The sequence below is a fragment of the Puma concolor genome, chromosome E2 (genome assembly GCF_028749965.1).
Source record: "Puma concolor isolate L17-30 chromosome E2, mPumCon1.1.hap2, whole genome shotgun sequence".
In the NCBI taxonomy this organism is placed as follows: Eukaryota; Metazoa; Chordata; class Mammalia; order Carnivora; family Felidae; genus Puma; species Puma concolor.
Window position 1 is genome coordinate 20473082 of NC_141681.1, and position 13615 is coordinate 20486696.

General features: G+C 52.2%; 1 protein-coding gene across 2 annotated transcripts in view; it reads right to left on the reverse strand.

Moving 5' to 3' along the window:
- Window positions 1-13615, reverse strand: part of CDH5 (cadherin 5) — a 33837-nt gene that overhangs the window by 16055 nt on the left and 4167 nt on the right. The window contains exons 2-5 of one of the 2 annotated variants that reach the window (XM_086689277.1): window positions 7841-8042; window positions 2602-2890; window positions 1417-1533; window positions 292-456 (exon numbers count right to left, since the gene is read on the reverse strand). In XM_086689277.1, coding sequence (XP_086545403.1) covers window positions 292-456; window positions 1417-1533; window positions 2602-2890; window positions 7841-8023 — 754 coding nt within the window. In that variant the 5' untranslated portion in view covers window positions 8024-8042. Of the gene's footprint in view, window positions 1-291; window positions 457-1416; window positions 1534-2601; window positions 2891-7840; window positions 8203-13615 lie in introns of those variants that run through there. The other variant, XM_086689278.1, reaches the window with a different exon arrangement.

Genomic DNA, 13615 nt, shown 5'->3' on the forward strand with positions numbered 1-13615 from the left:
ACTGGGTGAAACTGTTCCTATCTGGTAGTGGGACTCTGGGCAAAGTGGTGGCACACAGCAGGGAGTGCGATTTCCCTGTGGCCTGTGAAGGCACCATGGCAGGTGGTATTTGGAAAGCCTTGGGAATGTGTGCAGGGATGGGGAGAAGACCCCCTCCTTGCACCAAAATGACTTTTCTGGGCTTTAGGGAGAGGTAGAGGGACTCTGGGCTTCTCCACAAGATCCCCCAGGCCACTGAGTCTGGAGTATCCCAACCCCCATCCTCCCCAGGGCCCTGGAGGAGGAGCTCACTTTGGGTGAAGATGGGGAAATTGTCATTGACGTCCTGCAGAGTGACCAGCACCGTAGCTGTGCCTGAGTCCCCTCGGAGTCCCTGGGCATCTCGTGCTTCCACCACGATCTCATACTTGGCCTGGGTCTCTCGGTCCAGGTTTTTGGTTGTAGTGAAAATGAGTCCTGCAAAAAGTGTCCAGCAGGAGCCATGTTACTTGGAGGGCTTTTAGAACATACTGGTGCCTGGGCCCTATCCAGAGTTAACGTAAAAGCTGATGCAAATAAAGTGACTTAACATGTGACTTAAAGGCTCCCCAGGTGATTCCACTGTGCAGCCAGAGCTGAGAACCACCGGCCAGCCACCACCCACCTTCACACCCTGCACTGCTAGACCAAAGCTGCCCAAACGGTTTGGTCCAAGATTGGTCCTGGCTGCTGGGAGCATGGTGTTGAGAAAGAGTGCGAGGCCACATCCGGGCTCAGCGTGGAGAGAGTGCTGTGACTCATTAGCGATGCCTGCCTTGGCACATCATTGGTTGTGGTGGTACCTGTATTTTGCACCTGCCACCCCCCTGAAAGACAGTGTGTCCCAGGTCTGACCACCTGGACTTCTGTCTTGCTCCCCAGACTCTGTCCTTACAGTTTTTGTGAAGTCACACTGAGTGGATAATTAATGCAGGCCATGTATTCTCTATACATTATGTAATTCAAACTTCACAGCTGCTATGCAAAACGAACATACATTTTCCTGTTTTCAGGGTGAGAGAACTAAGGCTCGCAGAGGCTAGTTGACTTGCCTCAGGTTGTTAGAGGGAGTGAGTAGCAGAACTGGGTTTGGAGACTAGATCTGTCCGACTCTACACCCAGAGCTGCTAACCAGCATTCTCTTCTGCCTCTTGGGTCACTGCTTGGGTCCTGATTTTGTTCCCTGGACTGGAGTCCATGTCTTGGCAGCTGTCTGCTTCCTTCTCCCCTCGCCAGCCACCTTGTTTTCATGTGTATAAGAACCATTTCCATGGGATCGTGTGGTTGGATGGTAGCTGACACCTGTCAGACTGGACTTCCCTCAGTGCCTGCACCTTGAATATCTGTCCCTACCCGGCTCCAAGCCAGCGCCTGCCCAAGAGGGTTAGTGACACACACCAGAACCATCAATAGCAAAATATTCTTCTCCCTTCAGGATTTGGTACATGACACTGGCGTGGTCTGCCACGGTGGGGTCATCTGCATCAACGGCTGTCACACGGATGACTGAGGTCCCTGAGGAGAGAGAATCCAGGGTTACTGCCTTGTGACTGTCGGCCCTGTGCCCCATTTCCAGATGAAGACAGATGGGGCTCAGGCTGTTCCCTCAACCCACTTTCCTTAGGCCCTGGGGGAGAAAAGACTGCTTTGTTTTCTGAGGAGCCTGCAAGGGGGCAAAGTGCTGAAGGTTCAGCCTGGTCATCTTGGAAGGAGGCAAAGAGAACAGGTGGTTTTTAGTCACAGGAGAAGGGAGGCAGGAGGCAGAAGGCTAGGGTCATGAGGAGAGAGAGAGAGGAGAGGAAAGGGCTGCTTCTTCCTTCTTCTGGAAGATGAGAACAAAAGAATGGGAAGGTGCCCCACAGGGGCGAGTGTCACATCTCTGTTTCTCTTGAACTCTGGGACCCTCATCCCCATACTTAACAGGGAGGGCTGTTAAGATCTCCCAGGTTCTTAGCCAGGAACCCTGGACCAAGGGGTGGGGAAGGGAATCCTTTTCTGTTACCTCCTAGAGGCTGGGGGTAGAATTGAGGAAGTAGTAATTTCAAGAAGCCTGGGGTTCAGGCTGGTGTCACATCTTGGGGTGAGGGCTCTAGTCTCCTCCCTCCACTCCTGCATGGGTCCTAGAGAGGAGTCTTTTCGCTGTGGTGGCAGAGTTGGTATTCTTCGTGTGCAAAGGCACTCTTAGAGTGCCAGTCCTGAGTCAGAGAAGTGGGTGGGGTTTGCTCCGAAGAATAATGAGAACATTATTATGTATATGTTTCTGATGGTTAGTGCTCAGTCCATGATCAGGGTCAGGGCTCAGTCCATGATGAGCATCAGGGCTCAGTCCATGATTGGGGTCAGAACTCAGTCCATGATGAGGATCAGGATTCAGTCCATGACTGGGGTCAGGGCTTAGTCTATGACTAAGTCAGGGCTTGGTGTGGGGCCAGGTCAGAGTTTAGTCTTTAGGGATCAGAGTTTCTTTCAAGCGCCCTGAACTCACTGAATCCTGATCCCCGACAGTGAAGCTGCTGATAGGAGAGGCACCTTCAGGCTGGAGATGAGCAGGGGAGGAGTGAGAGGGACAAGCAGGGCACATACCCACGGCCGACATCTCTGGCACAGAGGCGTTGAACAACCGGTGCGTGAACACAGGCCAGTTGTCATTCACATCATGAACTTTGATGGTGAAGCTGGAAGGAGACTCTAAGTCATTATTGGTGTCCTTGTCTACCACGAGGGCAGTAAGGTGGTACTCTGGGATCTTCTCCCTGTCCAGCCTCTCAAAGGCATACACGTCCCCTGAGTCCTCATTGACCCGGAAGACCTTGCCGGCAGACTCTCCTCTGAGCAGGTACTTGGCGTTCTTGCGGTTCACACTTGATTTGATCTAGGAAAGAAGAGGTGCCATGAGCTGCGGATGGGCAGGGGTGGCTGTGTGCGTGTGTGAATGTGTGCACACACATGTGAGCGTGCAAGCGTGTAGGTTATGTCGGTGTGTATGTACACATGTGTGTGTGTATGTGCACTTACATGCGGTGCTGGCCAGGGGTCCTGAACGCGACACTGCAGTTTTTACAGGAATCTCTGACTGGTCATTAGCACGTTGTTGTCAGCCAGGTTGCTGCGAACACCACACCAATATGACTTGCTCGGCGCACTTCCCTAATATGCCTCCACCAGTGCTTGGGACATTGTAGGTGCTTATAAAACGTTTTTTTTGTGTGTGAAGGAGTGTACTTGGTGCCAGTGGAAGGCAAGGGGCATTTTGCCCCTGGGAAGTCTCTTAACCTCTCTGAGTTGTGGTAACCTCATCTGTAAAATGGAGATAATATTGCTTTGGATGTTGAGCTGCTCTCATGAGCAGAACGGCGCTTCTGAAAGTGAATTCCAGGACACGCTAGTCTCTTCTGCTGCTCCACGTGAAAATTGGGTCCCAGGGAACTGGGAGTTGGCTTCCACTGGCTTGGATCTCTAGAACCAACTTACATATTTAGGGATGTTTGTGAGCTGGTTGTTAAACACAGCCATTATTAAAAATCCAATTATGTAAACTTATAAATTAAATGAATTCTATAAAAAACAGAGGTAGCATACCCAAAATTCATTGCTTCCTCGTTACCATACTGCATTTTTCTGTGTTCTTGAGGTTATGTTTACTGTGTTGAATGATGGAAATACCACACAGTGCTGGGTTAATGCATATCTTTTCACAACTCTGCCTTCATTGACATCAAATTGGGAGCTTAAAACAGACACGGCGAAAGTATTTACACCATGGAAATGAGCAAATGCTATGAATCAGGAGTTTTTCTCCTGGAGAACAGGTTGATAAATATTTATCAGCACACCACTGGTTCTGGTCAATTTAGTTTTGGAATGACACGTAAAATGTTCTCTTCTTGGAGATTTATAGTGTATAGTCCTGTAGAAAAAAACTCTAATGAGCTTTAACTCAGGATTTCCCATGCTTTTTAGACCACTGACCCCGTTTTCTTTGTAACACATACTATTAGTGCCCTAAGGAACAAGATTTAGAAAAAGATTTGGAAACTAATATACATAAAGCAGCTTGCACAGGCTATTATGATAGATCCATGTTAAAAGATATTAGGTTAAAAGTGCTGAACATTTCATTTATAGAATCTTAGAAGCAGAGACTCTTAGGAACTTCAGAGAATCATATTTCATGCAGTGGTACTCTCACAGATGGTTAGAATGTTCAAAAAATGTAGTTCAATTCAATTAAAAATATATAAATTGGACACCTATAAGGTGCCAAGCAGCACCCTGGAAGCACAGAGGTAACCCAGACCCCATTCTTGCTCTCAGGGCTTGGGCCCAAGCCCCAGAAGCTGAGACTCTTAGGATGGGCAGTATTTAAGGGTTCAGGGATAAGAGCCTTGAGTGAAGGTATCCGATGAGGAGAATCAAGAGAGAGCGGGTCTCAAGACAGGAGAGGGAGCAGCAAGAAGGGTGTGGTCAAATCCCGTGAGTCTGGGGGTGCCTGGGTGGCTCAGTCAGTTCAGTGTCTGACTCTTGATTTCAACTCATGATCTCATGGTTCATGGGTTTGAGCCCTGCGTTGGGCTCTGTGCTGACAGCGAGGAGCCTGCTTGGGATTCTCTGTCTCCCTCTCTCTCTGCCCCTCCCCTGCTTGCTGTCTATCTCTCTCTCTCTCTCAAAAATAAATAAATAAACATTAAAAAAAATCCCATGAGTCTGGAAAACATCCCTAGGGTTTAGCAGTAGTGTAGACATTGGAGCCCTTGGTGGGAGCAGCATCCAGGCGGGGGTGGGGGAGTAGGGTGAGAAGCCAGATGACAGAGCTTGGAGAACAGGCCACAAGGTGAGGAAGTAGAGACAAGGAGTGAGGACCCTCTGCCTTGGGTGGAGCAGAGGTGTGGTGTGCAGGGGCCAGGTGGTTTCATAAGGAGTTCCCAGGACCCATGGGCCAGGATGTATGACGAATAGTGGGTCAGGAGGTGAGAAGCAAATGCCCGAGCTCTGCAGCCTGCGGTGTGGGGGGACAGTGAGGGTTTAAGGAGAAGGGACAGTCTGGGACTCTGTGTGAGTCGCTCAGGGTTAGATGGTAGTTCCAAACTTGGTTCTGGGTGGGTGTGTTAGGACCCGCATGGGCAAGGGTAGTGATGGGGACCAATGGAGCTTTGATCTATTGTATTGGAATTCTGTATACGATTCCATTTGCGTATAAGCTCCTTCCCTCCAACTTACATTTTTTAGAATAGTTTTAGATTTATAGACAAATTGAGAAGATAGTACCGAGAGTTCTCATATATCCTGTCCCAGTTTCCACTGTTATCACCATCTTATGTTAATGTTATGTTAGTATGGTGCCTTTATTACAATTAGTGGACCAATACTTTATTACAATTAGTGGACCAATTAGTAGTCACTGGGGGCCATAGTTCATACCGATGTCCTCAGTGTTTGCTTCATTTCCTTCTTCTGCTCTCGGAGCCTGGCCAGGACACCATATTACATCTAGTCACCACGTTTCTTTGGCTCCTCTTGGCTGTCACAGTTTCTCAGACTTTCAGTGTTTCTCAGAGTTGATGACCTTGGCCATTTTGACAAGTACTGGTCAGGTATTTTGTAGGATGCTTCTCTACTGAAATTTGTCTGATCAGACTGAGATTATGGGTTTTGGGGAGCAGTGTTTTTTTAAATTATCACTATATTTGGGCATAACGTCTTAATGCCGCAAACCATAGTGACCCATATTTGTGGATTCAAAAGGCTACAAGGGCTCCCTCCCATTGTCCAACCAGTCTGTAAACAAAGGCTCCGGACTGTGGCCTTGATAAACAGGGATTTCCTTCCCTCAGATTACGTCTTTGGGAGTGAGGAGGTAATCCTTGGAGCCCTGTCCTTGGCTCTCCCCAGCACTCTGTTCCTTCTCGGGGTGGGGACTGCGTGTAGCTCCTCTGTCCCCTGGCCCCATGCCAGTTGCAAAGTAAATGCTGTTGGCAGATGATGGCAGGCCTGACGCTCTTCCTGCTGCTCGAAGACCCTTGGGAGAGCCCTCTAAAGGTTTCCGTGTCGGGGCTGCGCATGATGCAGGTGGCCTCTGCTTTCTGCTGACTCTTCCTGACTCACCCTGCAGATTTTTCTCGGGGCCGGCCATTCTCATCAGTGGCTGATTCATGGCACAGTTATCCCATTGGGAAAGATGTAGGTGGATTGACGACATTTTCCTCTCTGACACAGTTCACATTTGTGTTGGGAGTCAGGAACCCTATGCCTTCCTAGGACTAGGTTCTCCTCGGGCTCTGTCCTGGTCTCCCTGTGTGACCCTGGTCAAACATCTTTCTCTCTGAGCGGCCATAGTGAGGCATTTAAAGTTCCCAGCCATTCTAGGGAGCCAGAGGAGCCTGTGGGCACAGTCGGTTGTGGGCAGTCTGTGAGTGGAGATTCCCCAGCTGGCCCTGCCCCCAGCTGCTGTGGCTTTTCTGGTGCCAAGGCCAGGCTGCACCCTCCCCCATCAAAGGGTATTTCCAGCCTGTTTCTCTGTGACCAGAGGGATCCCCCAACCCTACTTTTTGTGGGGTTCTTTGTCTGACGTATGCTGCCCCTATAGATTAGGGCCAGGAAGTAAACACTTCCAGCTTTGTGGGTCATGTGGTGTTTGTCGCAGCTGTTCAACTCTGCCATCAGAGCAGCTTTGGCGATTTGTTGTACATGGCCTTGCCTCTGTTCCAGTGAAACTTTACAAAACCAGGCAGTGAACTGGTTCTGCCAGTTTTGCTTTTAGACCATGAGCTCCACAAAGGTAGGGACCCTATCTGTCTTTGCCCACTGCTGTCTTTCCCATGCTTGACACCATGCTTCCTCTTACTGGCACATTGATCTATTTTTTTCTTTAGTGGATCGCGTTCAGATTCCAAGAAACTGACACGGTGAGAGTTTATACACCTGTAAGGAGTTTTTCTCCCTGTCAAAAACTCTCAAAATACCTGGGCCAGCCGTCTGCCACTGTGTGTGGAACTCCTCCAGTAGAGCCACTGGTTTGAATCAGAATGGATGGATTTGACATCAGTAGTACTTTGACCCAGTAAGACCGTTCAGTGGCCACTCACATTAGCTCCAAGCCCTAGAACATTGGCTGGAGATGAACAGGTTTTGAAGGGGGAGGAAGTGTGGGTTAGAGCCTTAGGTGCTGCCTTGGAGGGCAGGCTTGGGTCAGGCACCATGTTATGGGTGTCCTAGAATCTGAGGACTTGTGTAGAGTGACAGGGAGCCAGGGAGGGATAGTCGGAGAGAAGGGGGTTTTTCGGGTTTAAAGAGCTAGACCAGGCTGGCAACCTGCGGCCTGGATGATGAATTCTGTCACCAGCACATTTTTGTAGAAGGCTTCTCAGGGCTTCCGGACTTTCCGATGGGAGAATTTAATGGCAGTCTTGGCTGCTTCTGCCCTAGGCCCTGAACCCCCAGGCCAGGTGGGCCCCCTGTGTGCAGGTGGGCCCTTCCCCTGGTGATTTTTAGTCCACAGACCAAGGCCCGGGAGAAAATGAACCAGAGCATTCACCACCGCCAGCACTTTCCCCTTCCCCTTTGCCATCATGATTGCCCTAATCGTCATGACCTCTACTGCCATCACCACCACGGCCCCCTCACCTTTCCCTTTACTTTCCCACCGCCTCTCCCTTCATCGTTGTGACCGTGACCACCGCCACCGCCTCTCCCGCCTCTCCCAGCTCTGCCACCATTCCCCCTCACAGCCGTCGTCCCCGCCCCCGCACCCACCACAATATCTGCCACCGCCTTTACCACCACTGTCACCGCTGATGCCACTCCTGCTCGGGGGCCTGAGCCTTACCTTGCCCACATAATGGGGCAGCGAGGTGTTTTTCTCTTCATCGATGTGCATCTGGTTCCAAATCCAGTCCCTCTTCTGGCGCCGGGGGGCGGCCGGTTGGGCAAGGTCAGTGCCTTCCGCGGGTGCCACCAGCAGGCCCAGGCACACGCCTGCCGAGGCGAGCAGCACCGTCAGCCCCTGCATCTTCCCGAGAGGCACCAATCTGGGCAAAGAGAGGGGACACCATGAGGGCATGGTAGTCACCACCCTGGGGTCTGAGCAGCTCCCAGGGACAACTGAACTTCCTCCTGTCATCCTTCCCTCTCTGCTGATACCAGCAGAACCAGATACTCTTCCTGCCCCCAGATTGCTTCGGTCTGGAAGAGGAAGGCAGATGCAGAAACTCCTCCCAAAGTGTCGTATGCGCTGGCATGGAAGCCCCAAGGAGGGCTCCCGACGGGGAAGGTTTTCTAGAGGAGAGGGTGAGGCTGATGCTGATGGTGGCTCCCGAAGTCCTGCGCAGCGGGGACCCCAGTTATCCCCATGTTACACATGAGGTTAAGTTCACGTTGGAGCGAGTGGTGGGGCTGGGAATGGAGCCTTGGTGTCTGACCTCAACAGCTGTCACTTATCAAGTACTTATGACAAGCATGACACCATTCCAAGCACTTCACGTGTGTTATCTCATTTAATTTTCCTAGTAACCCTTCAGGTGGATATAATTATAATGCTTCTTTTGCCAAGAAGCCGAGGAACAGAAGAGTTCAGTTCACATTCCTGAGATCACCTAGGCAGGGAGCGGCAGAGCCAGACTTGAACCCAGTCTGCCTGGCCCCAAAGTTCAGGCTTTTTCCCACTGGCCTCTCTTGTCCTCACAGCTGCTGTGGGGTGGGACTTCAAGACGCCTCTGAACAAACATGCCCCCTGGCCAGCACGAGAGCCCCTGTGGCAAGATGCTTTGATGCTGTCTTCAGAAAGTGCTTGGGAAACCCAAATGTCTTAACCCAGAGGGTCAGGCCCTCACTAGGCCCAGAGCTCACAGTTGGTGATCAGCTGAGGAACTATCACAAGAGCAGGGGTGGGGGAGGGTGGAGGATTGAAAGGCTGGTCTCATGGGACTGGCTTCATAATTGAAGGGGCCCAGTGCAAAATGGAAATGTGGGGCCCTCTGTTCAAAGAGTATTAAGAATTTCAAGATGGGGGCGCCCGGGTGGCTCAATTGGTTAAGCGTCCGACTTCAGCTCAGGTCATGATCTTGTGGTTTGTGAGTTTGAGCCCTGCATCGGGTTCTGCGCTGACAACTCAGAGCTTGGAGCCTGCTTGGGATTCAGTGTCTCCCTCTCTCTCTGCCTCTCCCCTGCCCACACTCTGTCTCCCTCTCTCTCAAAAATAAATAAACGTTAAAAAACTTAAAAAAAAAAAAAGAATTTCAATCAAGGTGGAGACAGAAGACCATGAAAGGAGGCATCATGCGCCAGGCCCAGTGTGCTTGCTCGCTCTGGAAGGGAGTTCTTAGGACAGGGATCAGCCTGAACCAGGATCTTGGGTCACCCAGAAATGAGGGCCTGGCTTCCTCCTGAATTCCAGGAAGAGGGATTTTCCCCACTGCCCCATGGTGGGTGCAGGCTGTGACCTTGCTGGCCTGTGCCCTCTCAACCCTGACCCCATCAGTCTACTCATGCTGGGTCCCTGTGTCACTCATCTGTGGCTCCTGGGATGGTTCAGGGGCAAAGGGCAGGTGGATGGGAATGGGAACCCGGGCGCCTGCCTAGAGAGAGACAAGGACCACGAGATGCTGGATGGGAGGCCACCACCCTGGTCATCCCCCACCTTGGTCCATGGGAGAGCCTGGATTCTGCACATTACAGGAGGTCTCTAAACTCTAGTAACATTTCCTCTGAGACGTTGGCGCCAGGCAGTCCTCAGTGAGGGCCCAGGGTGTCTGCGCTGGGCTAGCCTGGCCTCTGGGTCTGCTGATCTTAGCGTTTGAGATCCCCACCCTGTGGGCCCTGCTGCTGGTGTGGGAGGAAGTGGGCTCCCAGGGTTGGGTGGGACAGGGCTCCGAGGAAGTCCCCACAATGCACGTGCCATGTGTCTGGAGAGAGGCTCTGGGTCTCAGTTTCCTCAGTTGTGAGGTGGTGGAACTGGAGGAGGCTTGGTGTCCTTTGAGGTAGGACGTGGAGAGGGTGGCCACTGCAGGAGGGAAGGAAGGCAGTGAACAAAGGCTTTGGGGAGGTTGGGCATCCTGGCCGGGAAGCTGCTCCTGACTCAGGGGAGGTGGCCGGCATGCCCCTGCTCTAGCCTTGCAGGGCCCAGGCCTGGTGGGTCATTTCCTTCTTTGCCTACAAAGGAACTGCGAATCCTGGTCCTTTCTTCCTCCCAAGTGAGAAGTGACTCAAAAATGAAAAAGTAATACAAACAGAAGTGAAACCAAGAAATAGGGAGAGAGAGAGAGTTCTCAGGCTTTTTGGCAGGATGGAGTGAGAGCCCATGTACTGAGCTAACAGGCACATGGGGCCTGTCCTCAGGGAGTGCACACTGTGGTGGGAACACCATGAAAATAAGTGAATTGGGAAAGTACCAGTTAGTGATACATTGGGTGCGACAGAGGTAGGGTGTTGCTGACTGAGACTGTGAGATCAGGGAGGCCTTTCAGATAGAGGACATTTCAACCAGCATCTGAATGTTAGTCGTAGGAATGCCAGGGGAAAGAAGGGCATTCCAGGCAGAAGGACCAGCATGTGCAAAGGCCCTGGGGTGGAAAAATGGTTGGTGTGCCCCCGGGTCAGGTAGAAATGAGCATTAGGGGGCGGGGGACAGGAAGAGGTGACCAGGTCAGTGTGGTAGGCTGAGTGATGCCCGCCCCCTGCCAAAGATGTCCATGTCTGAATCCCTGGAATGTGCGAACGTTTTACTCTTTATGGCAAAAGGACTTTTAGCAGATAGGATGTCTCCATGCGTGACCCTGGAGTGCCCTCTCAAGACGTTCCTTCTTGCCTGGGGTGGCGGAGGGGGGCTGACATCCCTGAGCACCTCCTCAGTGGCTTATGTTATCTCATTTAAACCTTGCAAACTGCAAGGTAGTTGGCAGTAACCCCACTCTACAGGTGAGACTCAGAGAGGTGGAGTGAGTCATCCCAGGTCATATAGCGGCAAGAGACGGAGCCAGCATTTGAACTTAGTCTGCCTTTCACCCCAAATACTGCTTTTCCCTACCATGCCTCCCCTCTGTGTCTCTGTGGGGACATTCACACGCATGATAATAAAATACTGTTCTCCACGCTTGGCTTTCATGTTACCCCAGGCTATAGGAATTACCGCCCCCATTGCACAGAGGGAGAAACTGAGGCACAGACCCAAACAATTGATGGATCTAGAACCCTCACCCAGCTCTTTCTCTGAATCCTGGGCTCCTTCTACACCCAAACTCAGAGGGACCTGAGGGACTTTTCCAACTGAAAAGCCACATTTATTTATGTCTTTTGCATTTTGTGTTAGGAATTTGGCCTCCAAAATGGGGGCTGAGAAGGAGGGTTTTACCAGACAATTGTTTCTCTTCCCGCTGCTCATGGACAGGAAGTCAGTTGGCAGGATTTGTCATGCCCACAGCTGGAAACAGAATTTCCCTTGGCCGCACCTCTGGAGGTGTGGTCAGAGCCACAACTGGGGGCAGGTTTATTTTAGCCCTTTACCTCCCCACAAGCCCTTTACCTTCACTAAGTTTTTGGAGTGGTCGTAATGCTGCCAGGTGGATTTGGGGTATGACAGATGAGCAGAGGGTCTGAGGATTTTGGAGGTGATTTCTGTGCTCAGAAATTCCCAGCTGAGCAGCCCCAGGAACTTGCCTGACGACAGCCTTGAGGGGAAAGGGGATCTACTTGGCAGCTCAGATGTGTGTGGTGGGCACACGGAGGCCAGGTGCCTGCCCATGTCCCTGTCATCCAAGATTTGTGACCATGCCCCATCCCTGGAGCTTTTCTAGAGGCTTTTGGGGGCAGCTCCAAATGCACTCCTGGGTATGAGTGGGCCCACTGGACTCTCACTTGGTCTGGGAAGGTCTTAGAGACCCAAAATGAGAGGACAGAGTGTGTGGTCCAAGGTGAACAGTCATGGAACCCAGGAGAAGGGGCAGAGGAGCCTCGGAGAATCTGGGGGGACAGCCGGCTCACCTTTGCCCGGATGGGAGGTTGGGGCCTCAGAGAGCTCTCGGATCCCGCTTTTTGTCCACAGTGGGTGGGACTGCTGATGTCAGAACCTTGATGCCTGGACTGAGTCTGAGGACTGAGGGGTGGCTCTGAAGGTTGAGCCAAGTGCGGGTGCCTGTGCCTCTGTCTGCTCCTCTCCAGTTACCTGTCTGGGTCTTGAGGGTACTTGGTGAGCTTCTAGTAGCAGCCCCAGCCTGTAGGACATTAACACCCACCAGGTTTGGGGCACCTGGGTGGGTCAGTCGGTTGGATGTCCAACTTTGGCCAGGTCACGATCACGTGGTTTGCAAGTTTGAGCCCTGCATCAGGCTCACTGCTGTCAGCTCAGAGCCTGCTTCAGATCCTAGTCCATCTCCCCACCCCCTCTCTTTCTCTCTCTCAAAAATAAATAAACATTTAAAATAACAAGCACCCACTGGGCTTGGTCACACCCTTCCGGCCTCTGCACTTGACATTCTGTCTCCTCTGCCTGGATTTAGTTACATGTCACCGCTTCTCTGAAGCTTTCTCTGGAGCCCTGGGCATACATAGCCACACAACAAACATTTATTGAACACCTACTGTGTGCCAGGCACTGAACTACATGCGGGGAGCAAACACAGGTTGTACTCCCATGGAGGAGTATACTAACCGCTTGATAAAAAACATACAGTTTAAAATTGTGAGGTGTGCTGATGGAGAAGAGTAGGAAGCTGGAGGTGGGGGCCAGCAGGGTCCAGACTGGGCTGAGTGTCTCAGTCCAAGAGTGAGTCCTACCTCTCTCTGAGCTGCTGTGAGACATTAGGCAAACATCCCTTTGGTCCCTTTCTGTTTGTGGGCCCATCTGTCGCTGGGATTTGGTCTTGAAGGGGCTGTGAAGTCTGCTCAGCTCTGTGATTTGGAAAAGGGCTAGGGGGACACAGAGGGAGACAAAGGGAGGGGAGGGGCTGGGGCTGGTCCTTTTTAAGCGAAATAGATCTTAGGAAGCCTGGATCTAGCTGGTAGCCCCTCAGTGAGCCAGCCTGGCAGGTGTCCCTGGGCTCGTCTTGCCCCCAACCAGTGGCAGACCCCTGCTTCTTGACCTGACCAGAGCTCTGCTCAAGCTTGAGGCTCAGGGGCTGGGTCTGGGCTTGAGGGGGTAATCAGGCAAGCTGGAGAGCCCTTTGGAGTGGGGTAGAGGAAGCTTGCAGGTCAGGGATACACACATGACATCCTCACGCTGCATGGACACACAACACCCTGACCTACGTCCGCATAAGTACACACCCTGTGTCCACTCATCTGCCCACGCCGGCTCCTGAAGAGTCTCTGCTATGCAGAGCGGCCCCTCTGTACCCGTGCAGTATACCCCCATCAGCTGGGACAAGATCTGGCAGCTGAACCCAGCCCCAGGCAAAGCCTCAGGGTGGACAGGACGATCAGTTCCAGCCCAACCTCCCACAGGCTCTGGACTCTAGCCCAGAGGCCCGGGGTCAGGGGTCAGGGGCTGGACTTTGGGAGGAAGGCCCAGAACACGTGGGGGCTGTGCCTGTGGGAGGGGCAAGTGCTGGACACCCCCCCCCCCCCCCCCGCGCTCCCTGTGTGGCCGTGGATGGCTCTCCTCATTGCCTTC